The sequence below is a fragment of the Electrophorus electricus genome, chromosome 4, assembly GCF_041902795.1.
Source record: "Electrophorus electricus isolate QZ-2024a chromosome 4, ASM4190279v1, whole genome shotgun sequence".
Classification (NCBI taxonomy): Eukaryota; Metazoa; Chordata; class Actinopteri; order Gymnotiformes; family Gymnotidae; genus Electrophorus; species Electrophorus electricus.
Window position 1 is genome coordinate 35,347,792 of NC_137500.1, and position 26,140 is coordinate 35,373,931.

Consider the following 26,140-nt stretch of genomic DNA (forward strand, 5'->3'; position numbering starts at 1 on the left):
CCTCTACCCCACCGCCGATTCCGCGTTTCCTTACTACTTGTTGGAGGGAACTGGACGAAGACGAGGTTGAGGAGACTCGTTCTGAGTTTGAGGTCCACGCGTCCCGCAGCCTCGCTCTGGAGCTGAGCTTCGGTTTAACGGTCGGGGGTTCGTTTGTTACTCGCGCTCGCTCGTGCTCGCGTTTGAAGTATGTTTTAAACTCGTAGCAGCGAGTTAGCATTATGGACAGCGACATGGCGATAAGACTGAGAAAGCTCGAGGGCTTACTGTCAATTTGTTTCTTGCTGGCTTCTTTTATTAATAAAGTTGCTGACTAGCTAACGTTGGAGCTGTTTTGTGTACATTGTAACATCAGGTAGCGGTGCGCCTCCATGCATTTGGTAGCGAAATGGCCACAAAATCGATAGCTTGCTAAGCTAGTTAGCTGGCGAAGTTCATCAATTGACAACCAGCTAACAGCAACAATGACATTTGACTAGTTAACGATAACCGAGATGAGTAGTTAACTGTCCAAGTATGACGGTATTCTATCCATGCAGTAGTTGCCAAACACATAGCTGCCAATATGACGCGTCTGTTAGACATTGCTGTATATTGGCTAGCTGAAATGTTAAAACAACGTAACATATTAGCCATTACATGTATTCGCTATAACCGTTTGCTGGATAGACCGCTTTGCTGCCTGTGGTTGGTACCCCTGGTAGGTAAATAAACTACAGACCTTTCATCAAACCATCCCTCTCTGTCCAAACAGGGAAGAATTATAGTTACGCCCATATCCTACTCTTTATTTTGTCCCACGTATAAAACGTCTTTCATACACTAACGTAATAACAATTACCGGATTTAGATTGTTGTTTATGTTTTCTAGGCACGTAAGACATGGAGGAGCAAGAGAGAGATTTGACAAAAGCATATGAACTTCAACAGCCTGACTTCAGAGCAGCTGAAAATAGCAGTTTGGACAAAGGCACAAAACCCTCTGAGAGTGGGACGGAATTGGTGAGGCTAGTCAGTCAGTGCAGTACCATTATGATATTAGATTTAAAGAACTCTGAAACACTTGCATAGTGCTTTAGGTGAAATAGTGAAGCTTTTCAGACTAAAGGCTATCATTTAACCTGGACCAAATGATGTTTGGGTAATTGTATCTTTACCGAAATAGCCATGTACCAGTTTGTTACATTCCCCCCACACATTGTGCTCTGTTATAGGAGCTGGCTACAAACATAGATACACACCTTACAGAAGAGAATCCTGCATCTGTTCAGAATTCATCCACAGGTTCACTGCGCACACAGAGTGTTGTCATTTTTGATCCTAATGGACAACCTCTTCGGTGCGAAGACATGGTGAGAATCATCCAATAAAAACTCAAGATGAAGTAAAATGTATCTTCCCAAAAATATGTGGAAAAGTATCATGTAAAAAAAATCACTAATTTAATGATAGTTTGCCAATGGTTATAGAGCGCTACTAGTGTGCAGAATTGCAATATATCATTCTTTAGGTTGTAGTGTATCTATCAACATAAGAAATGAAGTTTGTTAGGTCTGTTTAAACACAGTTATGTCAGATTGGATTTTTCCTCTTCATATTTCTGTTCCAATGTTATTTACAAGACTACTTTTATACAGATGATTTGATGCAAAGTTTTGTGTATGAACTGCATGGCATGTTCTTATACACAGATTTTCTCCTCAGGTCATTGGCCAGTGTGAGAATGGAGAGCTGTATGTTATTCGGTCCAACTCACTTGGAGGAACGCAAGTGTTGCTGCATAATGATCAACTGCTAGATGCTGCAGACCCAACTGGTATCTAATTTCAGCATAGTATACAGTTTTCAGCATAGTATACAGTATAGAACTGATTACTGAACTGTTCATTGAACGGTTTACTGTAGCCTTACATTTGCTTGTGTGCCCTCTGGATAGTTTAGCTGTCACATATTGCACTTAGTTCTTCAGAAAAAAAGTGCATGGACAGTTAGGATTCTCTCTTCAGTTTCAGTACCAGAAGTTGGAACTATTTTTACACATTGTTGCACTATCCTTCCACACCTTTACAGCCACTTGCATAGGGAAACCTAATCAAGAGGACCCGCTAACCCCTGCTGAAACAGCCCTTGACAGTGGAACAAACGCTTTATGCACAGAAGCAGCTCCTGGCTTCACAGATGCTAAGGTTCATGCAAAAAGGTGGGCTTGGTGTTCATATCATGTATTGTTCCTGCTTTTAGGTTTACTTTAGGAGTCGTACCACGTTTCTGCCTACTAACATTAAAACGTTTCCCTTCTTTCCTCTAATTTGTAATATTAGTTTTATGATAAGAGACTTAGGTTATGCACGCATCTTTCATCTTTCCTATTAGTTCTCCAGAAGAATATGTGCCGTCACCAAAGCCTCTGACTGCAGCTGCACCGAACTGGGCAAACAGACTTCGCAGCTGTGAGGTCTGTACAGCAGAACAAAAGGTTAAATCTACATGCACAAAAATATTTTCAAAAACCTTTTTTTTTTTTTTACACAAAGTACAAACGTGAGGAGTCAGAAGCAGTGTGATATAAGTCAGGATGTGAAGTTGTTACAGCAGTAACTCCTGAGTGCTTACCATGTCCACATCTTGCTTAATTCTTCATTTCAAAACTAACTTGTGGACCTTGTGAAACTTGAACAGAAACTTGGCGACTCGTACCGAGGTTACTGTAACACAGAGACGGAGCTGGAGGCGGTGCTGCTCCTGCACAAGCAGCAGACTCACTCTGTGTTTGGCACTCGTCAGTCGCCCTCACCTGCCAAGCCTGCCACTCGTCTCATGTGGAAGTCTCAGTATGTGCCCTACGATGGCATCCCCTTCGTTAACGCCGGTGGGTGAGCTGCTTGTCACCAGCCCCTTGTCACATTTGGGTGACTGCTCCATCGCTCAGTCACCGAACATTCTGCCAGTAAATGTATTATGCCATGCTTTGGTCCAGTCGCGGTCTTGGATATCTATTGCCCTGCAGGGTTTAGTCCCCCTCCATGGTTCTAATATTCAGGTGCTACTGAAGGCATTGATCAACTGGATTTGGGTTAGAGCTGAACTTTGCAGGAAAAGTAAATCTCCAGGAACAGAGTTGGGAGCCCCTGCTTTTGTGTGCTCACTGTGTAATCATGGAATTGTGTAATTACTGTGTGTGTTTTCTTAAGCAACTCACTTTTGATTTTTAGGAAGTAGAGCCATTGTGATGGAGTGTCAGTTTGGACCACGGAGAAAAGGGCTCCAGCCCAAGAAAGGCAACTTACAAGAAACCTGTACAAATATTGATTACAAAGCGACCTGTCCTGCCAGGTATTTTAAATTAGCTCGGTCAGACTGAAGATATGTTGCTGTTTTGCTCTTGAAAATAAATGTTGGCTTAAAAATGACAGGACTAAACCTTTAGTACTAAACATTTCCTCCTTCAGAATCTATATTAAGAAAGTACGGAAATTCCCTGAGTACAAGGTTCCAGTTGACCCCAAAGTGGACAAGAAGGTTGTACGGCAAGAGCAGGAGAAAGCCTTCTTCAACCTAAAGAAGAAACTGTGGAACACTGGAGGTGTCATACGGTATACTGATATCTGAGATCTACGCCCCTTACCTAACTTGGGATTCACTGTCCTTAGCACAATCAAATGTTTTATTCTTTTACCACAGGTATTACATTCAGCTCCCTACCCAAAAAGCCCACCTGTACCATGATGTAGACACAATTATCCTACCCCCACTCCCTGAGCAGCCTGATCTTATGAAGGAGGAGACTGAGGAGGAAGAACAGGAGATGATTGGAAGTGAGGGTGCGGAAGAGGAGGAAGATGGAGAGGCACAGGGTGGTGGTCCTGTTCCATCTCGCCTGCACCCTCTAGTGGCAGAGAAGATCCGTGTGCTGGTTGCACAAGGGTGCAGCCAGGTCTATGCTGTCCGCAAGCAGCTGAGGTATGCAGCGTGTCATTCCTTTTGGCTGCTTTCAGTACCTAGTTTTAAGTGGTCAGGACTACAGGCTACTCAGTGTTTAATGGACTGGTGTCACACACTGAATTTGGAGGGAAACTTACAGGTGGGGAGATGTTCTGACACCTCCTGATTTATAGCCACCAACAATAAACTCTTACTTGCATTGCATCAGGAGGTTTGTGGAGCGTGAGATGTTCAAGTCGAATGTGGTACCAGAGAGACACAATTTGTGCTACTTCCCCACTGTCAATGACATCAAGAATCATATCCACGAGGCCCAGAAGTCCCTGCAGCTGACAGATGGTGTGCCTGCCTCTCCGGACGCTGAGGTGCAGACATGAAGCCCCAACATGCCTCTCTAGTCTAGAAATGGCTCTGAAGGTTTTGGACTGATTTTGATGTCTCTGTTCAACACTTACAGTGGAAGACAGAGAGTGAGCACCTCCTTACAGAGACTGTGACCCTGACACTCACGCCAGCTTCTATTAATGGTAGTATGTCTGTTGGATTGTTAACATAACTAATATATTTAAATATTTTATCATTCAACCTTTTCCTAAAGATTTATTTACAAATTATAAGTGTCTTACCAAGCGAAGATAGCTTTTGTGGGGCAGATCATTTTACTTATTTAATTTCATTACTTGGTGGAAACAGAATTGTCTGTCAGTGCAATCAGACAGTTTTGTTCTTTGAAATGTGTAGAAGTAGGCTAAATAATTTGTGGCTAGAGAAATATTTTATATATATTGCCTATATATAGGACATTTTCACACACTAAGATAAATATTGTTTTTCTGTTGCGCAGTATTAGAAAAACCTCCTCTTCTAGTCTCCATCATAATATCAGGCTTCTCTTCTTAGTGAGCTCTCAGAAGGAAGGGCTCTTAGAAGGAAGCCACACTCTCTCTCCTGAAGCTGTTCACTTCTTCAGCTCTCTCACGTCCCTTCAGCCCAAGATATTTGCACATTTGCAGGTAAGATCATCCTGACACCTCTACTCAGAATTACACACACACACGCACGCGCGCGCGCAATAGAGGTCACCCATGTACAGGATAGAGTTACAAAACTGCACTATTCATCTTTGGTGCAGGAGTTTGGGTAATCCTATAGGTATTTGTTGCCAACACTGTGTACTAGTTTATTGGAATAGATTAAGGTTAAAGACAAAATATGGAATTTTTAGAAGCCATTCAATCATTTTATGAAGGTTCTTTTCAGAGAGGAATTCAATATGTCTGGACTTCCTTGACATAGTTACCTGGAACATGCATTCTCTGTTTGGACTTCATTGACGCAATTACCTAAAACGTGTTGAACGTTAGAATTAAAAACACCAAGGTATTTGCACTATCAGTCCTATTCAGAAATGTTCAATAATATTATTTTAGATAAACTTGAGTTTATTCTTGTATGGCAGGGTATCCAGCTGCAGTGTGCCACATGTCCAGCAGAGGGCTCTCTTGCACCACAGCCTATTTCAGCAACAGAGCCCTTGGATCCCTCCAATCCCTTATATTCTCAGGCTGTATTTCTGAGTCCTGCGTCTTTCCTGCAGTCTACCCCCACAGTAGGGGAGGCTGTGTCCCTGCCTGAGCCCCCTGCCCTGGTTGGGATAGGACAACTGGTGAGCATCTCCACCATGGAGCCTGGGACCACCGAGGCTGGTGTGACACAGATCCTACTGGAAGACGGACAGGCAATTCCAGTGCAGATTGTGGACCCATCAGGCATAGGTGAGACACAAAGCAAGCAAAGCACGTCCTTCATCCTTTCCTTCTTTAGAGGCCCAGTCATAGTTAAGACTCAGGGGAGGTTTTGTGGCTATCCATAATGTATCAACAGTAATGAAGTGATAGTTTTGATTTCATGGCAGGTTTGACTCTTGTCAAAACAGAACTGCTCTCTTCTTCCTCAGCGCTGAGAGCCTCGGCAGAGGAAGTTCTGATGAGAGAGAGCAGCGAGACGAAGCCCATGGACATTTCACCAGAGCCACTCAGAGACCAAGGCTAGCGTGGCCCCGAGTCACGGGCCAGGGCCCGCTGTTCTTTACAATGACACTGAGGACTGAATCACTGAGTGTGTTACTGACTGAACATGGCACTCTATGCAATATTTCTGTATGTTTTTATTTTCCTGTTACATTTGAATGCTTTATTAATTTATTGAGTAATGTGGTGGAAGAAGCAGTTGTGCATTAAATGCCGAAATGGATGAATGAGGCACATATGACGCACATCCTTCATCCTTTCCTTCTTGATCTCTATCTGAAATGACTGTGCAGATTTACTTACAATGGTAGCGCTTTTCCGATTCAGCACACGATCCGAAGTGATCGCGTCAAGTGTCTCGAGCCTGTAGTTGATTACTAAGTCAATATGCTAGGTCTAATGTCTACGTCAGTTGAAGTCTGTCTTCAGTTTACTATTAGTCTGCACATTTTCACTTCATTGAAGGGCTGAAATTTTTAAGATGAAGACGAGAACACGGTTCCAAAGGGATAAACCAATTCTTCCAGACAGAAAGGTAAGACATTCTCCTTTTAAATCTACTTCAGCATGTGACTTATCCTTGCTTATTACATGGTCTCTCTCTCTTTTACCAGGGTGAATGCCAAGTCCCTGAGATTTCAGTGGAGATGACATTTATTATCAGCTGCAGAATAGGTAAGACATCTTGTTAGTGTGTATGGAAGCTAACGGTTTGACAGTTACTCAACAGTGGAATAATTTCAATAACCTAATAACATTTTACCATTTGCTCAGATTAGATGGATTTACCACTTACCACACATTGCTGATGTTCGATTTCAGTTGGCATAGGGTCTGGTGGGTTTGTGGAGACCCAAGGCCTTAAATGCATGCAAAGTGTTCTCATAGACATAAGACAAAAAAGTCATAATGTGAATTGTTTTCTTTATTTGGTGAGATTGTTCAGATTTTTTTTTTTTCTAGCCACAACCTACTCTGTCATCATTCTGTCATCAACATGCCCTCTGTCATTACACTGAACCACTGATGAGGCCTACCCTCATTCAGCTCCATCACTCCATCTTATCTGTAGACTCTCCATGTCCTTTGATTTGTTGTTTGTACATAGAAATGTGTGTGGACTTGTAGAGTACAGAAGTTCTCTAAGAAGAATTCTTCATTGCCCTGCACGGTTATGTAATCGAGTGGTTTTCTGAAGAAACCCTAGCCTCATTTCCCCGTGTTACTGGAAGCTTGTGTAATTTGTGTATTTTCTTTTCTTTTTATGTTCAGTACTTTGTACCATTTGTGTTCTTTGTTTTAAGTGCTTTCATATTTTCCCAAACATTAAGTATTATGTAGGAAATGGAGAAATATTGGTACATTTGTAAAAAGGTTTGAAAAATCTAGACAATTTTTTATGGCATTTTCTCATTGTAGTTTTATTCTAATCTGCTATATTGTTAGTATAACAATCAACTTTTTTGCAACTCGAGTCAACCCAAACTGTCCGGCACTAGAGAGACTGGGTCCACAGCCTGAAAACAGAAGAATCTGAACTATGCAGTCTCTTAACACCCGGACTGTGTGTTCTGTGTGCTGTCGTACCCTTCCGCAAAGTCCAACAGCTTCAGTATGGTGAAGTAGGAGAAAACCCATGGGCGAGAGACACCCTGTGTTTGCTCCAGACCCCCGGCCTCTAGGAATAGCCCCCTGTGGAACCTGAGTTGCTGTTCCAGAGCAGACCTCTCCCTGAAAGGGAATAGTGTAGCATATTAATTGGGGTCTCCCTTTTGGCGCTGGTTCCAACGAACCATGTCTGAAGTCCTCTCCTCGGCCGTAGAGTAACTAATGACTCATCTGCCCTGTCACTGTAGGCCATCGCTTGAAACGGAAGCGCGTTAAAGAACTGTAGTGACAGGGTTGTGTCTTCAGACTAAGACTGCAAAGAGAGAACTGGCCCCGGCACTAGACTGGAGTTTAGAGGAGAAGTGAGAATACCTGTTGAGCAGTTCAGCCAGTGCTCTAGCCTCCTCTTCCTCCCGCCTGGCCACCTCGTCCTCTGCTTGCTGCCTCTCCTCCTTGGCCTTCCTCCTCAACTCCTCTTCTTCCCACCGTCTGCGCAAGTACTCTAGTCTCTCGCTCTCCTCCATTTCCTGCAGTCTATTCCACTCCTCCTGCCTGCGTGTCTCCTCCTCTTGCAGCTGACGCTTTATCTGGGCTACACACCCCATAGACCCTCAGTTAGCCATAACACTCTAATCTAGGTGTCATGCTGACAGGATATTCATGCTTGTGTGAAGAGGTGTCTAATATGGAGGCGGTGTCTGCGTTGGATGGCGTATATGCAGGTAGGCAGTAGTGGATGATCGTGGGTGTTTCAGAAACGCTGTGTACCTGCCCTTCGCTGCTCCTCTTCCTGCCTCTCCCTCTGCAGACGCTCCAGAAGCCTCCTCTTTTCCTCCTGCCGCCTCCTCTCTCGCTCCAGCACGGCCTTCTCCCTTCTCAGGCGTTCTCTCGCTCTCTCCTCCTCTCTCTGTCTCTCCTCTACTTCTCTGAGCTTTCTCAACCTTTAAAATCAACCATTGAATTGGGATGTGGTTAATTAGTGTTATCATCAACCAACTCATGGTTTGGTATTGCCTTTTTGATGGGAATCTTTTCGAATGGCTCATGAGTGACATACCTGGCCTGCTCTGCTCTCTGTCTCTGCTCCTCCTCTAGCTCCAGCTGCATTCTCTCCTCTCTCTCCTCCCGCTCTTCCTGCCTTCTCCTCTCCTCTTCTTTCTCCTTCCTTTTTCTCTCCACCTCTAGGCGGCGCTGTTCTGCCTTCTGAGTCACCACTGCAGTCTTGCTCTCCCTCACGTTCATGGCCTCATCGTTGCCTTTAGCCTGAGGAGATGTAATCAGTTTAAATCAGAGATACTAAGCTCTGCCCCCGAATCAAATCCACTCCTGCATTTTGTAATAACCAGTAGTAAATTGAACATTTGATATATCTAGTTGGTCAACTGGTTATTACCAGATATTACAAAATCGGAGTCTGGGTTTTTGTTTTAAGGACCAAAGATTAGCACCACTCAGGCTAAAGGCAGTGAACAGGCTGTGAATGCCTTGCACAGTGCTGTTTCTCTTCACTCTTGCGTGTGTCAGTAATGAACACCCTGACCCTCACAGATGCTTTGAAGAAACGACAATAACCGGTGACTGATCGAGTGGCGACATGCTTTGTCAGATAGGTACCACTCTCTTTCAGGACTGCTGCTTTCAGGACTGCGAAACATTACAGCGCATCACAACACCTAAAACCTTTTTTAAAAAAAAGACTCACATCAGAACTTGATAGAGACTCGGAAGGCTTCGATACAGGATGGTGCACTCGGAGCACCATAGCCGACCGGCGGGGTGTGGGCTGACTGAGTGAGGGCGGAGCCGGGCTACAGGGCCCGGCCTCTGCTGCTGTACTGGTCCTCTGAGAGCTCTCTGTCCCTGCAGAGAACTGCCAGTCAGCAGAGCTGAGTGACCTGGAGGAGCCTGTAGTCAGGCGGTCCCCTCGGCAAGCAGAGAGCCGCTCATCGTCCGGACCTCGCCCGGAATCCCCACAGCAGTGGTCGCGGTCATCGGCCAGGTTTTCCTCTGGCTCTTTTACTTCCGTGTCGGAGGCTGTTTTCACGGCTCTCTCTGGACTGCCTGCTTCCTTTTTGGTCTGCTGTACTTCCTGTGATGCCCTCGGTTTACCTAAAACACAAGAGAATTAAGAACGACCCAACGCTCTGGGCGTTGATGATGTCATGTAAACCAATAGCAGAACTTACCCACAACAAATGCTGCTTGACCTTTGACTTTCTTTTTCACTGTTTTTGCTTTGGTCTGTAACTTTGAGGGCTCTCTCTTTGGTTTCTCATCCTCCACCTTTGTTTTCTTTCTCTCCTGCAGACACCCACAATAACAAAAGGAACGAGGAAACCAGGACTGAGAACGCAGAGGTGATTAATCACTGCCGATTCAGTAATTGAAAGCGCAACTCACTCTCATCAGACTATCAGGAATTGGGTCTGCAGTGACATCAGAATCAAGTGACTCTGTGTCTGCGTTCATCTGCGGAGTCTTCTCCTCCGAATGCTTGTCCTCTGTAAATCTTCCCGGGTGCTGATCATGCTGACCGGTTGCTTGGTCTCTCTTTGTCTTCCTTTTCCTCTTTTGGATGTCTTCCTTTCCTCCACCTGCTTTCATGGCCCGAATGTTTCCTAGACCGGGACTGTGGGAATCAGAAGGGAGAGCCATAAAATACTTAGCTGCAGTCATATGGTGGACAGCGATGAAAGTTTAAAGTGAAATATGGTGCAGCAAGGGCGAGGGAGGGAGGTTGGTGGTGGGAGAGATTTACTGATAAAGCACTCTGACGGGGAGAGGCGGTCTAATCTGGGCTCCTTCGTTCCCCGGCAACGAGAGAGACCGTGTCCGAAACCCGAGACGCAGTCAAAGAGGGATAGAGACTGAGCAGGAGGGGATGGGCGAGAAAGGAATGCAAGCAGTAATTAGACAGGATATTAATGAGTGAAACCTGGCAGAGCCAGGTTGCTTGACCTTAGCCTGACCTTTGACCATATGTCACGACCCAGTGTGTGTGCCCATAACAAAGGCATGGGGTGGGGGCTGATAACACAGTGGTGTAAAGTAGAACGTGAATGAAAAGGAAGAGAAAGAAATGTGGAGAGAATACAGAGGGGACAAGCTAAAGCTGGGATGGATATACTGGTCCAGACTGGGATAAAGTTGGGTTATTTTAAACTGTTTCAAGGTCTTCTTGCTGTAATATTGTTTAACCAGTATGTCTAAAATATGTGCATTCAGGCTGTGCTTGTATTTATGTCTTTGAAATGGTCTGCAAAATAGATTTATTTATTTATTTATTTATTCCCCACAAATAATTTTTTTCTGAAAAAAAAGTATTAATTATTCCAATAGAAAAACCACCATTGTTTCACCAATCTTATAAAAAGTTCTGTTGTTATTGTACTAAATATGATTTACCACATTTTATGTGAGTCAAAACGGACACAACAAGATAAACAATATTGTTAAGCGCATTATGGAACAGTATAAAATGCGCAACAGCTTTACTTACACAGAAGGTTTGAATGACTCCATCTGGGGTTTGGCCTTTACTTTATGAGAAAGTTCCTCTGCAGCTGTGGGCTTGGGAAGAGCTGTTCTTTGAAGGCTGCTAGCAGACGTGGATTTGGACTGTGGTGACCCTGGTATCCCTCCACCCTCCGGGTGTAGACCCTGTGTCCTTCCTCTGCTCTGTGTCTTGGTATTGGCCCCTGAGGAAAGAACCGCAGACCTTTTTGTCATATGTGAGTATTCTAGAAACTATGGCCAAATGTATAAGGCTTCTCTGCTGACCTCGGATCAGGTCCCAGAAAATAAAACCATATGTAATGTTAATGGGTAGGGATTGTATATCGATATCGATAGCCAGTATTACTAGGCGAATACAGAACCGGGCGCCATTTACCTTTGCTGTAGGGCTGGCGTTCTGGAGAACGTTTCACCCTCCCTGAGCCTATCTCTGGTGCACAGGCCTTGGAAATTAAGAGATGGATCAGATAAAACCATATTAGACCAGACCAGGTGCTGAGAACATTTAAGTGAGATGGGACACACAGACTCACTGGCGCCTCTGTGACTCCATTCCCGTCGGTGTCCGAGGTTTTCGCCTTCTCCGATGCTTCGGTGTAGTCGGGAGCAGCTCTAGCCTTGGAAACCACACAGACATACAGCGTGATCATCATAATGCGTTCACCAAACCACAACCCGTTATTCTTAGTTTGGTCAGCACATATTTCTTCCCAATCCGTTTCATAGAGCTGCCTGGTACCAGTGCAGCTGATTCTGTTGGTGAGGAACCCTGCATGTGCTTGGGGACTACACTCCATCTGTCTTTATGTCTCAGTCCTCCTCCTAGGACGTCACCGTTTGAGCGTGTTGCGTGCAATCATGACGAAGATCCTCATTCAGGCCTTTCATAGGAGCAGCTCGTCTCTGGTGACCTGGTCTAGCCTCTGCTTCACTGGCACTCGCTGCTCCTGGAAGAAGAGTAAAGCAGACAGGATTGATTGATTGATTGATTGATTGATTGCTCTCGGTTGTTTAGTTCGGAGAAGTGGGTTTTAGCAGGCAGGTCAGTGATCGTGCATTAGGTGCCACCAGTCGTCTGCACCAAGTAGGAGTTCATAATTTAGCCTATATTATAAAAGGCATGAAATATACAGAAGTTGTCTTTGTATTTTTTCATAAAGCATGTATCACAGAGTGAGCTGGTAACATTTTCCATATCCTTTTGGAAGTTAATTTGAACAAAATACCTTTTTATCCCCCTGTTGCAGTGCCTTTCTGATCCCAGTTTACATGGTTCAAAGAGAAAGCCATATTGCTCCCCTGAAAACACTAGTTTCTAACCTAAAAACATAAATATGGCTTTTCATGTCTCCCACGTGACCTGTGATGTCACATACTACAGAACACAATTCTTACAGTACTGCTGAAGAAGCCAGTCTCATGCAAGAGATGTTCCTCATGGGCTTCGAAATCATCAGTTTACACCTGTTACACATTGAGCAGCGCGTTTGATTGATGATGATTCGGATAGAATATTTTTAGCACTTTACTGCCATATTCAGAGGACAGAGCTGGAATGCCATCCAAGGAATGCTATCAAACAGTAATCTCATCTATGCATATTTCACACTAAACTTGGTTGCATCCTTTTAGCAGTGTAATTTTAGTCCACTAGGGGGAACTGCAAGGTCTACAAAGGAGAATCTTTGTAACAGCAGCTGTACTGTCTTTAAACTGTTTATTCCCATAACACTTTAAGCCTCCACTAAATTCAGCCTCATCAGTGACACAGATAGTAGTAAACCTGACATACAGCACAGTTAACACCAGGACTGACTCCTTTTTTTTAAGTGTATTTATCCACGCACGGCCTCGCCCGTGCGCGCGCATGCACGCACACACACGTTAAAATGTCAGATGTTTGTTTTATTTACTCTGTGCCTCGGGCCCTGAGAGACAAAGTGAGCATGCTCGGTGTTTGCCTATAGGGCCTGTGGTATTTGCTTTACGCCTGTGGGTAGTAGATCAGACCCAGCAGAGACCCAGCAGCCTGCAGCCTGCACATTCAGACACAAACAGACGCACAGGGGCCAGCTCGCCCCGCACCGCCGCACCGTTTATTTTTCAACGAGTCTGTCTGTTTTAATGGGTTCCAGGACCACTTTGAAGTCAGGGAGGAGGGGAAAAGGGTGTGTTAAGCAGATAGACTGAAGGGGGTGGGGGGCGAGCAGGCCTGTTCAGGCTCTGCTGAGAGGAGCAGTGACCCCATCCTCCAGAGAGCCATGCTGCACTTTGTTCCACATTTTCGGGGAAACGCGTTTGCAGTGAGTGAAGCGTCGGCTGTTTCTCTCCATGCTCCACTCATCTCCTCAGCCCCTCTGATCCCACACACTCACACACTCATCGTCTCCCATTATTCATCCAGCATGACTCAAATCCCATGTCATAGCAGGAAAAATGCCTTTCTCTTCCACTTTTTCTCTCTCTACTATTTCATTCGGTTTCACTCACTCTCACTTTTTTTCTCTCTACTGTCTCATTCTGTTTCACTCTCTCTTGTTCTTGCTCTCTCCTATCTTGTTTTGCTCACTCATACTCTTTTTTTCCTGGTCTCTCACTTTGGCTTGATTTGCCTTTTTCTTTCTTGATCTCACACTTTCACTTGATGTTTCTCTTTCTATCTCTTTCTCTCTTTCTCTCTCTCTCTCTCTCTCTCTCTCTCTCTCTCTCTCTCTCTTTCATCCCCCCCACCTTTCTCACTACAAACCCCTCCACCCCTGCTGGACCCCTTTCTATCCAGCCACGGGAAATGGAATCTAGGCCAACACATATCGCGCTAATGCAAAGTGGCACTTTTATTTCACACCTTTTCTCCTCAATCAACCTCAAGAAAGGAGTACCGTTAGCTTGTGTAAATGTTAGTCCGTTTACCATTGTCCTTATGGAGTGATTTAAACCCCCCAAGCCAGTTAAGAACTGTAATATGGGAAACTAAAAAAAAAAAAAAACTTAAAAAAACTCAGTGAATGCACTTCATCACGCCATAGGCATTCTTTTAAGTAGGCTATTGTTCATAGTCATGCAAGCCTCTTGGAAAAAACCATGGAAAAATCGTGTACTAGTATGTTTGATGTCAAATTTTAAACCGGGGCATTTCTGACTATTATACTTCTGTTTAATTGCTCAGTCTTACTCTAAAGATATTTTTTTTCTGAATTGCCTATTACAGTTTGAGGGCTCAATAACTCATGTCCACTAGAGGCCAGTAGATGCTTTTGGCATGCTAGGTGACCCAACTGTTCAATACTTAAAAACACCAGTTACCTAGTAAAATAGTTTCTAAATTAACCTGAATCAATTAATGATTTAACATCAATCAATCTTTAAATCAGTGGAACACTTGTGAACGGACACATCTCAGTAATTCATTTCCATCCATTCATAAAGCTTTTTGCATCCTGGATGATCGTGTCTTAGATCTGCAGTCCATGCTTATCTCAACTTCAAATAAACAAGCCAGACTAGAGAACATGACTGCTTTCTTCTGGTGCTTACTCTTTCCAACTCAACTTTCCGAGCAAGCTATCTATAATGTATGCCACCCTACACGTCATATACCCCACATCGCAATGCCTTGACTCTGCTGCACCACTGGCTATTTTTGGTTATGAACTTGTTAGCACATTGTCGAAATGTGCAGACAGCCAAAGGCATCTCCTGGTAATCCCAAGGAGAGTTGGCTTCAGAGTTCTGGGTAGCATTTATAATTGTCTTTGTGAAATGATAAATTAGTGTTTGAACTGGTTCAATTGTGAAACCAGTTTTATGGCAAAGAAGAGCTTGATATGTAGCAGCTTCACTGTTGCTTGTATTATAGTTTTTATTCATTCGAATCAAATTAGGCCGCATATTTTGGTTTTAGAACTCGGGGTAAAATTCAGAACATTTGAACGTTCACTTGTGTTTGAACTGTTGAATTATGAAACTAGTTTTATGGCAAATATCTACTTGGTATGAACAAACTTCTCTGGAGCTTTTATTCCAATTTTAATTCCTACTCATTAAATCTAGAATGCATTTGACATTGGGGGGTTATTCAGTATCTTCAGGCTAGCCCACGCCACATGGTCTTCTTAAGCAGTGTTTCAGCAAATGTCTTCCACATAAGTTCTTATGTTGTGACGCTTTGCGGTGCAGTGTACAACCAATGTTCGACATTTGCTAAAAGAATCTTTATTTAGAACATGTAGGTTTCTAAGGAGGCCCAGCTCTGGGGGGGTGGTTGGTGGTGGTGGTGCTGTGGGGGGTGTTGAAGGATACAGCATGGGTAGATAGAGCAGACAGGGGAGAGGGGGTTGGGTGGGGGTTTGGGAGAGTAGGTCGAGTGGGGGTTTGGGTTTCTGACCAGTGACAGGATAAAGGAAACAGAGCAGCTCCAGAGGTCGGCTTGAGAAAACACAGCCTCTGTCAGTCACACAGACTCCGAGGCTGGGATTAGGCCCTGGCCTGGGGGGGGATCGGGTTTCTCCGGCCGGGATACCTCACTGCTGCAAAACACTACCAGATGTGGAGTGGTTGAGGGGGAGGGGGACCGTGTGTGTGTGTGTGTGTGTGTGTGTGTGTGTGTGTGTGTGCATAGCATTCTAATAGTTTTACCTGTATGTATTTATGTGGGATGGAGTGTACCAGAATAGTGTGTGGAGCAGTGGCTGCCTAAAAGTGTGAAGCCTGTAAAAATCCATTCTGTGGCAATACTGTGAGATGGCAGTAAAAACAAACAGCTTGCCTGCAATTTGTTCGCACAGAATGCGGCTGAAGGCAGACTTCAGTTCTGACTACAGAGACTACAGCTAGATGTATCATTGTATCCAAGGTGTACTATCCTATTCCAGCACATTCAACATGTCCATTGAAATTAGCACTAATACGTGATTGTGTTGTCCTGTTTGGGCAGATACTAACCTGTGGGTGGGATCTTCTCCTCCAGGAATATAGTCCAAGGCTGCTCCAGAACTCCTTCAGAAGTTCTCATAATCCTGAGAACTTCAGATAGCGACACATGTGTTACGCAAGTTACTTCTCGTTTTTTTTTGTTTTTTTTTTCCTTTCCTGTCTGGCTATACTGTTTCATCCTTTTGTCTAGATGACCTCTTCACCCTCACATTGACTGTACTTGACCTAAACGTTGCACCGAGTGACTGTGACCGAACTTTCTGTAACATACTTTTAAACAAACTACTTTCTGTAATCATTTTCTGTTTCATGTTTCTACCTTCTTTTAATTCTGCACAGTGTAAGCAGCAGTGGTGACGTTTCCTTGGTATCTGAACACGTGGCGAAAAGCCCGGTAGAGACTTGATTACCATCTTCTCTAGCGCCGTCATCCGGAGCCGGGTGGTCCTCTGTGTCAGTTAGGGGATCCCAGAGAGACAAGCGTATGATTTCCCCAGCAGGACCCATTATTAAGGTGCCCAGTGCCCTGCCCTCCTGACACTCTGAAAACACATGCAAAGGAGTGAGCATCAGAATCGAGAATGAGATAACATTGAGGAAATGATTCCGTTCATTTCTGTGGCTCTCCCCGTTGCCTGTGCTGTAATGCATGGAATCAGCTGTTGATGTTAAATTGCTTCATATTAAGTAGACTGGGTGGAGTGTGCACTGATGTTCTAATGAAGTTTGCATCTCTTGGCTGCTTAGTTTTCTTTGTAAATTCATCTTTTGACTGATCAGAGGTGCAAGCACTGCTATATTACAAGCTGTTCATCCAGTCTATGGTGCAAACGGTGAGTCACCAACGAGCACAGGGCAATATGGGGAACGAGCTTGCTCAGACCCCTTCTGCCAGAGGCAGAAGGCAGAGATCTGGCTTGATCAGGTTTAGAAGAATGTCACGTGTATCACCTCTCAGCTCCAGAGGGAGGCTGCCTCGGGTGATGCCAGACTGAGGCTCTGTCTGGTCTTGTCTGTAGAGAGCCATAGAACTCTGCTTTCCCGGACCCCTGAGCCCTGCAATGGGAGGCAGCAGACCTGGAGCGGTCTGATGCTCTGAAACGGAAGTAAAGGAATAACACTCATTCAGCTCCAGAATAATTCACTGTGTTACCATGATTTACCATGGTCTCCTTCTCTTTTTTTAAGTCTGGAGTTCTATAGTGATTAAAATGTTTTCTAATCAAATATACTTTCACAGTGGAATTACGCGAATCCCACCTCTGCAGTAATTTCATGCAGTTTTTGGTAAAATACTCCCTCTCCCCAAAATGTTTCCAGCTTGGTTGTCTTCAGCTCTTCCTCCTCTTTGCTTTTTTGGGGATGCAAAATGACACAGATGTTCCATAAACTCTGAGGAGTCGGGGTGAGTACTAAAGGAACACAGGTTTGAACACCAGCTTAGACCTTGCTACATGTCATTCAGAATGTAACCCCAGTGAATATCCCATGGCTGCCCCGTCTGTTTTTCCTTCCTCCTTTGGTCTCTGTGCCAGTGTAACACTCTCTACACTTGTGTGGAGTGTTTTGGCCTTGGTGGTCTACCATCAGGACTTAACGAGGGATGGCTAACCTTCAACTGGTGTGCTGTGATTTATCATATCAGCCCCAGAGATCTTCCCCCCACCCCCTTCCGTCAGCTCGCCCTGCCGCTCACCCGTCGCCGGGCCTCTATTTAGGCACAGCGTGGCCCGTGCGAGCCATGCTTGCGGAGGCTGTGATGGCTCCTTGGAGGGAGGCCACGCTCTCCTTTCACTGCCGCTGTTGTAACGCTGCATCTCGACGCAGGCGGCCACTTCGGGCCTGCAGCGTTATGCTTGTTTTGATTCGGTGCACTGATGTCCTACGTGGGCTAATAAGGAGAGGAGGGGTTGTCACCACATCTGGATGAAGAATGAGGAGATGCAAGACCCGATGTTAAATAGCTTGTGAAAAAGGGTATGATTTATTTGCCTTTGCCTATCTTTTCATCCCTTTTCAGAGATGGCGCTAATTTGGACACAATCAGCCAGTAAAGGCATTCGCCCTTCCTCAACGGGTTTCCACTGTGATTGTGATTTTTGAGGCTTAGCCAACTGAATACACCTCAAAGCATCCTGTGGTATTATGTAAAATCCTGGAGTGATGTTTGGAGATGTATTAACCTCCCCCTCACGCTGGCAGAGCGAGTCTAAATCTCTTTTCTTGGCAGCATTCTCATTTATGTTTTGGTTGACCAGTTTGCAATCCTGTCATCACATAGAAACACAATACTGTGTCTATGATTTTTTTAAACAGTTCAAACATATCATGTTCCCCCACTGAGCTGTACGGCATAACTAAAAATAAAAGTTATTAAAATGGTGAAGAATAAAAAATAGCAACTGATGTTTTTCTTTATTCTAGCTTTTGTGGCCTACTAGATAATATCATAAGACCTAGAATACAGACAGGTGTATAATTAGAAGGATTGTGTGTGTGAATTATTCTTAGTACCTTTGTCTTCCTCAGGTTCAAAGCAAATGAGGGGGTCTTGATCACTTGCTTTAAACCTACAGTCATGTTCAAGGGATACGCCCTGTCCCCGTCTGATTTGATCTGCTCTCTGCTCCACATCACTACATAGGACATCGTCTCTCGTTGACTTGTCCTCAGGAAGACCACGAGGCTCATCTGTGACAAAGGCAGAAGAGACAACTCTTAAAGCAGTGTCCCGCAGCTTGCTGTGGAGAAATGGCTCCCTGTCTCAGCCCCCTTTTGCACAAATTTTTTATTTTCTTTTCCTGTTATATTCTGGATTCAGTTTCACAAAGTCACTTGGAAATTCACAGATCAGTGGAGTCGTGTGTGCACTAAGAGAGCAAACACAAATGTGTGGCGTCTCAGGACTGGGACTGGACGCCAACACTGTTTTGTTTTTGGGAGCAATGGAGACTAAAGTGTAGTGTACTATATGGCACATGGGTCTCACCTAGTTCTGTTAGAGAAGGAAGCAGTACAAGGACTTTCCTGAGTACAGTCCTCTCTGAGGGCTTGGGACCTGGGGCCTCTGTGCTGACATCAGGGAAATGTATATCTGGCAACTGCGGCACCGGATCCTCATGGCTTTCCTCGGCTGCGCCCCCAGCCTTAAGCATCCAGACCTTACAAACATGAAGATCCAATAGTCATGAAACTCTGTTTAACAGCCAGAAAGTACGAACACTAAGACAGATTGCAGGAAAAGACGAGAAATATCTGCTCAGTCTGTTCACTGTGCCAAACAGGAATAGCAGCCTCACACGACTTACTCCACGGTCCTTGCTGCTGGAGCCTGCTGGAAGCTCTTGGCTAATGGGAGGTAGATGGAAGAGGCCGTAGCTGGAATCTGGACACACGTTCCCTCTCCGGGTGTGCGTGTTTGTATCGCACTGCTTTACTAAAGCAGGAGCAGAACAAAAATTAGTCATTTATTCACTGGCTACATGATGTGACTGATAGTGGAGCTGCATGAAGTGCAGCATGTAATTAACTGTAAATCCGAAAAAGAATTTGCTGCTCTTTATATGTCAGATGGTAGAGTCTTTTATGCAGCATAAAATCACAAATCATAAAACCATCATTTTCAGGGATGTCGGCGAAAAAGTGAATTTTAGATGGAGACTGTTGTTGTTTATGATGATGGGGGAGGTGGTGCTGACCAGGGCCTTGCAGGTATTCCTCCTCCGTGTGTCGCTGGTCATTACTAAGTCCTAAAAGGTGACTGCTTCCAAAACGGAGGGCCGCATAGGCGGGACTTGGAGAGCGGCCCTTCCCCTCGCCACCTGGCTCTGCTGCGCTGTCTTTCCGCTGAGCATTTATGTCCTTTGGATAGGCAGCCAAACGCTCGGCGACCTGGTGAGTGTGTGCCAAAGCGAGGGAGATAAAAGCTATTGAGGAAAAGGTTAGGGCCTTTGAAGTCAAAGTCAAATTGTGTACAAAGAAAGAAAAAAAAATTGACAGCGGCCAGTGACACTGTGTGATACTGTTTGAAAAAGTTACGAATGATCAGCCTCAAACCGGTGCTCTGCCAAACAGAGGCGATGCCATTTCTATTCATTCTGTTTATTTCTACGTTCAGAGGCCAGGCGCCTTCCTGAACAATAGTGTGAGGTGGAACCGAATGTGGCTTAAGGTCGGGTGGTAAGTTATAGATTGACCTTTCCAGGTACTTCAGCTGATGATATCAAATAAAGGGAAGCGGAATAATGGTCAAGGAATGCCATACAGAACCAGATGCAAAAAAGGTTAAAGGTGGTATCCGTTTCAGTTAGGTCATTTCTATTGGATGCATTGACACCAAATTACTTCTATTTGCCATTTTTATCCTTTGTCTTAAATTAATCTAAATTCAGTAAAGGAAATAGATGGTTCTCTAGCCACTGGTTAAGGATGCAGAGCTACGACACGGACCATGTGCCCCTCAGGTTGTCCCGCCCACTCTTCCTCAGCGCCAGACTCCGATTCGGGGATTGCATTCATCTGAACACGGCGAAGCTCCACTGTGGTTTTGAAGGTCCCTGTGTCTCCGGTTATCGAATGCTCCTCTGGTTCACTTGGCATAAAAGTCACAGTCTCACCTGCAAAGGATATTAAAGACAAATTCAGTGGAAAATGCCGTCTCTTTGCTGGAGAAAACACAAGGCAGAGGTGGAACGAAAAACCATGCTCAAATCTTTATCGCGCAGATTTGAAACAAACTCGAGTTGATTGGCAAACATTCTCCCTTGTGAAGCTAGTAACGTGCAGACCTGTGAGTTTTTGCTTTTCCTCAGGCATGCTCCTGTAGCTCAGAGGCCACGGAGAAAGCAGCAATCTGGCCACGCTCCTTTTCCTCTGGCCATGAATGGCCGGCATTCATAGGCAAGCGTTTGGTATACGTATCCTGAAGATGTAATTATCTCCCGACTGAATGGGAGCCACTGTAATAAAATGATGGACTGAACCAAATAATTCCTGATGAACCGGCTTGCTCGTCGTGTTTGCTGGTATTGCGGTCCGGCGAATCTCACCTAAACAAAGTCCGTCTTTATGACCGGTCTGTCTTTATCTGAGCCATGGGGCTGTTTGTGCACCCCGGGTTGGTAAACACAACGTACCTAGTGCCTGGCGAGGCCTGTGTCTGCGCCATCTGGCTGCCAGGCCTGGGGTGATGGGCGGGAGAGGCCCCAGGGGAGGCCGCCATGGCGAACAGAAGAAGCGTGGCTGGTATCTCACCTGTCCTCCTTTGGGGCACGCAGCGTCTACCTGACCTCGGAAGGAAGTGCATTCCTCCCTACCTGCAAAAAAAAAGGGGGATTCCACATAAAGCCTGTAGAATAAAACGACTAGAACTAGTATGAGAGACACTGTAAATTACGATATCAACGTTCGTTCGGTATTCAGCCTGAATGCAGCATCTGCTTAAAACATTAATGGCCGCATCTGGCACTCTACAAATAACTAGGTCGGCATCTGTTTGCCAGGTTGGACTGACCTTCACCTGTAAGCTGAGTCACATGACCACGCTCCTCTCCGGGCCTCCGGTATGACTGCGAAGGATGAGTGGCACATTTACCAGCTGGCAAGAGGGGTTGAGCGAGATTGGAATTGCATCTCCTCTTGGCCTCGGACTGACAAGAGAAAGCCAAATGAAAACTTTTACGCTTTGATGTTCACTTGAATCCTGCAACTGAACATGTTTCCCAAAACATCTCGCTTCTTCTGACGCAAGGAAATATTCTTTTCTATTATTTACAGTCTGTCTGATCTGTCTTTGTAGATATGGTATGTTTTCCCCCCGAATGCTCCACCGTTTTTGTTATCCGTGTATGTGGAGAAAATGCAGCAAGTGGAAGCCGCTGCCCTGGTGCGTAATGGAGCTCTTTGGATTCACTCCCCTGAAATATTTTGAAATGAAGGGTCCTAAAAGGTTTTGATCCCCAGAGTTGAAAATTTACAGCATTAAAGTGGAACCAGGTGCTATCGTGTTAAAGGGTTCGGCAGGCGGAGGCCTCGGTGTTCTGAAAGCTTTTACCTTAAGAAACCCACAGAGACAAAAAGCAGAGGGAGGACTGGCACTGACCCACAGAGGCTGTCCTCTGTTTATATAACATTCCTGTTTAGTTTTGTTTTACTTGCACGCAGAGTTTGGTCTAGATTATCTCTGATGATGTAGTGATTATTCCTTCCTTTGTCTGCGTCTCATCATCTGCCGGTGGAAGAATGACCATGCTTGACGTGAGCTCCAATACACAGCGATAAGCAGTGCGAATCCGGCCGTCCCGATATCCCGTCTGCCCGGGACACACCTGTTCTGTTTACATTCAGCTGTAGTGTGATTGTGACAGATGGGGAAGCCATGCGCACAGGCCACCCACACTGAGGGCCCCGCCTCCTGTCTGGGGCGGATCCCTTTCCCTAAACACTCTGATTACCACATTCAGCCTATCGCCACCTGCACCATTCCCCATTATGGCCTGGAAGTCTGTTTGGATCACCCACCGCAGCTGTTTTAGGTGCTTCTAGCAGTTTCCCTGCACTACTAATCTGAGGCCAGTTTCGCAGTTTGTCTGACAATTATTATCTTTAGATTAAAAAAAACCAAAAAACAGTATGAGACTACATGTTGAAACATGCTCAGAATGAATTTTACTGTTCTGATCATAAATTGATCTTCATCCTGTCTGTGTGGCAAAAGGATGTTGCATAGAAGGACGCTGTTAAATTTGCATGTGTGTGCATTTTGCTTGACTCTGTGATGCACTTGTCTAATTCTGCCTCTACACATTCAAGGAGAGAACCATTAATCTGCATATAATTAGGCAACTGCCAACAGCCTGCACCATATGTTCAAACAGGAAAGTGAGCAGACAGACTTTGGACTCTCTGCATATATATAAAAGCCCTTAGGACAACTTCATTAAGATGTTCAGCTCATGTCCACCTCAGGCGATTTGGGATAATGCACTTAAACTGGCACTTTGATTGGCTGGGAATGTGAGGAAATTGGAGACACCTTGAGCGGAGAGTATGCAGAGAGCCTGTGGCCTGCAAGCTTATCAGTGCAGTACAGGTGCTGCTGCAGCTCCCTGCACTATCCTACTGTGAGATTATGGAATCAGACAGAACGTTAATATACAGTACACCGTCACTCTGCCTTAAGGACGGGGTTAACTCTTGGGACTAGAATAGAGCTCCGCTACCTGACCCGGCAAACCGGTACTGCCATGAAGGTCCTCCTCCTGACCTGAGCCTACGTTTCAGCCCGGCTGGGAGGTTTCCAGCCGCTTGCCCTCTCTCTTTAGTTTACGCCACACTTCTCCTTCAGCCAGCCGCAGGGAGCCCACCTCCGCTGGGCCTGCACAAAGGCTCGCTTGTGGCAGACCTGGACCTCTTAACTGGAGAAATCTGACAGAGAGGGACCTGTTTTTAACATTGGACTAAGCATCGTGCAAGTGTCAGCCTTCCTCTTTCCTTTTTTCTTTTTTTTTTTTTTACTAATCTGGGTTTTGATGTTTTGTATACCCCCCCCCCCCCCCCCCACTGAAAGTTCAGGCAAAGAATTTTTATATGGGCCATTAAAAGTTCTGAGAGAGAAACTCATTTTCACAAGCGTTCTATATCACCATCTTTTCTTTTCACATTAGGTGAAATCCACAAAGCTACTCTGCTACCTTCACTATACTGTACTCACCATTTCAGTGCTTTTTGCTTTATGGTTTATCCTATACATTGGTGGCTTAAACTCTACCTGTTTTTTACCATACGCCAAAACGGCTGCGGTCAGATCTTGAAGAGTGTGTAGCCGAATCTCTGCTTCCTCTCTTGAGGCTCTTAAAGCCCTCCCCTTCCTGTTGATGTTGACCTGTTGGCAGCATGTCAGGGCGAGGTCCTCGGAGTAGAGAATAAGTGGGCCTCTCCTCGTGCTGTAGGTTTTAGGGGGTGTGGGCTCCGCTACACTAAGCAGCCGATCACTGCTGCTTAAGTGTAACAGAGGAGGCTGGGATCTCCAGTTAAAGTAGTCCTGGTGGAGATAAGATTATGTGAGGAGGAAAACATCCACTGGTTCCAGCAAGGAGAGGGTCAAATTTGTGAAATAGTGTCTTAATCTGAAATTGTTAATCCCTTATCTGAAATATGCAGTACTTGCAGTGTACTTGCAGGGTAAGTAATTGAAGCAATTGATTGTTGTTTGGCTCTTAATCATTGATTTGAAATGACACAGTGACTATAAGGTTAAACTGCACGGTGTAAATTTCCAATGATACTGGATAAACCACATAGGAATCACAGCACTTTTATACCAAGTCCCCACATTTCAGAGGTTCATATGTAACTGGATGATTTAACACCCTTAGAATTTTTTTGTTATTAGTGCTTGGTTGTAAATCCCTTGCAGTCAGTAACTGTAAGTGCCTGAAGGTTGTGACAGACAGACAACCCTAAGCTGACAGGTGTCTTGCTGGTTGGAGCTCTGCAAGCACTATAACACAGCGACTTCCAGTTCCTGCTTGTTTTGGGGGTTTTGCGATTTCGGTTCTCTCTGTCCTAAGTGAAGTGTATGTGGGGATGTGGGGTTGAATGAAGGAGTAGGTCAGTCGAAAGCACGCCACCTCTCTCTGGCAGAGACTGCTCTCTGTCTTATCTGTTTAAAGATTCCAGACCTTCTTTAGCCAAGTGTAACCTAGCTGTTTTCTTCTTGAGGCTTGCCAGTGGTTATGATGTTGTGGTAAACCCTCCGAGGCCCTGCCGGTATATTTTTCTCTTTATGGTAATCTTTGACGCATCTATGCCTACATCCTGGTTTGTGTTCTTGTTTTCCTTCATGTCTAGAAACATTCTTTGGTCAATCAGTACTGTGGTATTCGGTGGTCTGCCAGGTTATTTGCTAACCTCGCCTGTCGGCTCTTGCTTACGGAGGGTATACAACTTCACTTTAACGTCCCCTTTTTTGGCTTCATCTCTTCTTATTTTAAATCTTCACATCTGCTTTACCGATGTTTCTTTGTAATTCACTTGGAGAAACAACAGCAACAGACTGAAGATGTATGTGTTACATCCAGACTCAACTTTAGATCTTTAATTACCTCTCTTGTGAATACGCTATCAACGCTGTGGCAAACAGTAGGCCAAGACACAACTGAGTAGCTAAGTGTTACATATTGTCTCGTACATATTGAAATGGGGATGATTATAAATAAAAGGACTGTGATTTCTTTAAATATAAATACACTTAACAAACATTGTGCCCTTTGATCTTATAGTCATTGTTTCAGTACAAATTGAATATACTGGAATACAATACCAATTCTATCACTCTCCAGTTATTTCTAGAATGCACTCAGTGTGTCAACAGGGATTCAATTCAGATTGAGGCACTTTGACAAATGGTATTGTTTTATCACTGCACACAATACATTAACCACCTCAGGTTCGAAACGGACTTCCAGTCTTCTGTGTTGACCACTGCCATCAGTCGGGACCACTTGGCTATATCCTCGACTCAGGAGTGACAGCACCAACTCCTTCATGTTGGTAGTGATGGAGCTCCTTTCGGCTGACTAAATTCAGAGTTCCTCCAAAATGATACATGAACTGGCAATGAAGACTTTTGTAACGGTATTTCCTGTAGATAGTTATTGATTTTTTCAGTAGATTATTGGCACCGACTGGGAGACAGCAGTAATGGCAAAGGCCAGGCCCACGTTTTGTGTTCATGGAAAAGAAACCTCCGAATAAGAAACAGATTAAGAAATTTCTAATGAGAATATTTATTTCCAAACACGTTTTTGAAATGGAGCCAAAACGCTTTTTCTCCTTCTCACTGTTTTGTTCTTACCTGAGTTTATTTTGCTGCCCTCTACTCCTGCCACCGTCTCTTCAGCGTTTTAGAACAGTTAACAAGCACTGAGTGAGAATCGTCGCTTTCATACTTCGGTGCAGACATGTCCGACCCCGCTGCGAATTACTGTGTTTGCGAGCCTCACTGTTGCTAGGCTCTCCACAGTTCCTCAGAGCAGGACTGTTTTCGTGTTGCCTTGGATGCAACCCTCCTGGTCTACTCTGGCTACCTTAGTTACCAATCCTACCATTCC

General features: G+C 44.8%; 2 protein-coding genes across 11 annotated transcripts; one reads left to right on the top strand and one right to left on the bottom strand.

The window, feature by feature from the left end:
* Nucleotides 1–10,058, top strand: carf (calcium responsive transcription factor). Of its 5 annotated transcripts, none has more exons than XM_027011873.3 (17): nucleotides 1–140; nucleotides 872–1,002; nucleotides 1,215–1,352; nucleotides 1,705–1,816; nucleotides 2,071–2,200; nucleotides 2,374–2,476; nucleotides 2,680–2,869; nucleotides 3,213–3,333; nucleotides 3,450–3,593; nucleotides 3,682–3,960; nucleotides 4,151–4,307; nucleotides 4,400–4,469; nucleotides 4,843–4,955; nucleotides 5,540–5,717; nucleotides 5,900–6,507; nucleotides 6,587–6,647; nucleotides 9,888–10,058. In XM_027011873.3, exons 2-15 carry the CDS (start codon nucleotides 883–885, stop codon nucleotides 5,992–5,994), a joined length of 1,950 nt encoding a protein of 649 aa, XP_026867674.2. In that variant the 5' UTR covers nucleotides 1–140; nucleotides 872–882; the 3' UTR covers nucleotides 5,995–6,507; nucleotides 6,587–6,647; nucleotides 9,888–10,058. The 5 variants fall into 5 exon arrangements, with proteins under 5 accessions (XP_026867674.2, XP_026867676.2, XP_026867675.2 ...); XM_027011875.3 differs by having other exon boundaries at nucleotides 2,374–2,455; XM_027011874.3 differs by having other exon boundaries at nucleotides 23–700.
* Nucleotides 6,523–26,140, bottom strand: kiaa2012 (KIAA2012 ortholog). Of its 6 annotated transcripts, none has more exons than XM_081713505.1 (24): nucleotides 25,885–26,140; nucleotides 25,472–25,714; nucleotides 23,797–24,069; nucleotides 21,547–21,676; nucleotides 21,164–21,343; nucleotides 20,478–20,644; nucleotides 19,727–19,919; nucleotides 19,337–19,464; nucleotides 19,018–19,189; nucleotides 18,543–18,719; nucleotides 16,980–17,123; nucleotides 16,439–16,570; nucleotides 16,038–16,118; nucleotides 11,931–12,043; nucleotides 11,630–11,713; nucleotides 11,473–11,539; nucleotides 11,080–11,278; nucleotides 9,981–10,209; nucleotides 9,767–9,881; nucleotides 9,283–9,689; nucleotides 8,638–8,843; nucleotides 8,349–8,521; nucleotides 7,953–8,172; nucleotides 6,523–7,703 (listed from the first exon to the last, which is right to left on the bottom strand). In XM_081713505.1, the coding sequence occupies exons 2-24, from the start codon at nucleotides 25,574–25,576 to the stop codon at nucleotides 7,523–7,525; spliced, it is 3,876 nt and encodes a 1,291-aa protein (XP_081569631.1). In that variant the 5' UTR covers nucleotides 25,577–25,714; nucleotides 25,885–26,140; the 3' UTR covers nucleotides 6,523–7,522. The 6 variants fall into 6 exon arrangements, with proteins under 6 accessions (XP_081569631.1, XP_081569630.1, XP_081569629.1 ...); XM_081713504.1 differs by having other exon boundaries at nucleotides 21,541–21,676; nucleotides 25,472–25,606; nucleotides 25,885–26,139; XM_081713503.1 differs by having other exon boundaries at nucleotides 21,541–21,676; nucleotides 25,472–25,621; nucleotides 25,885–26,139.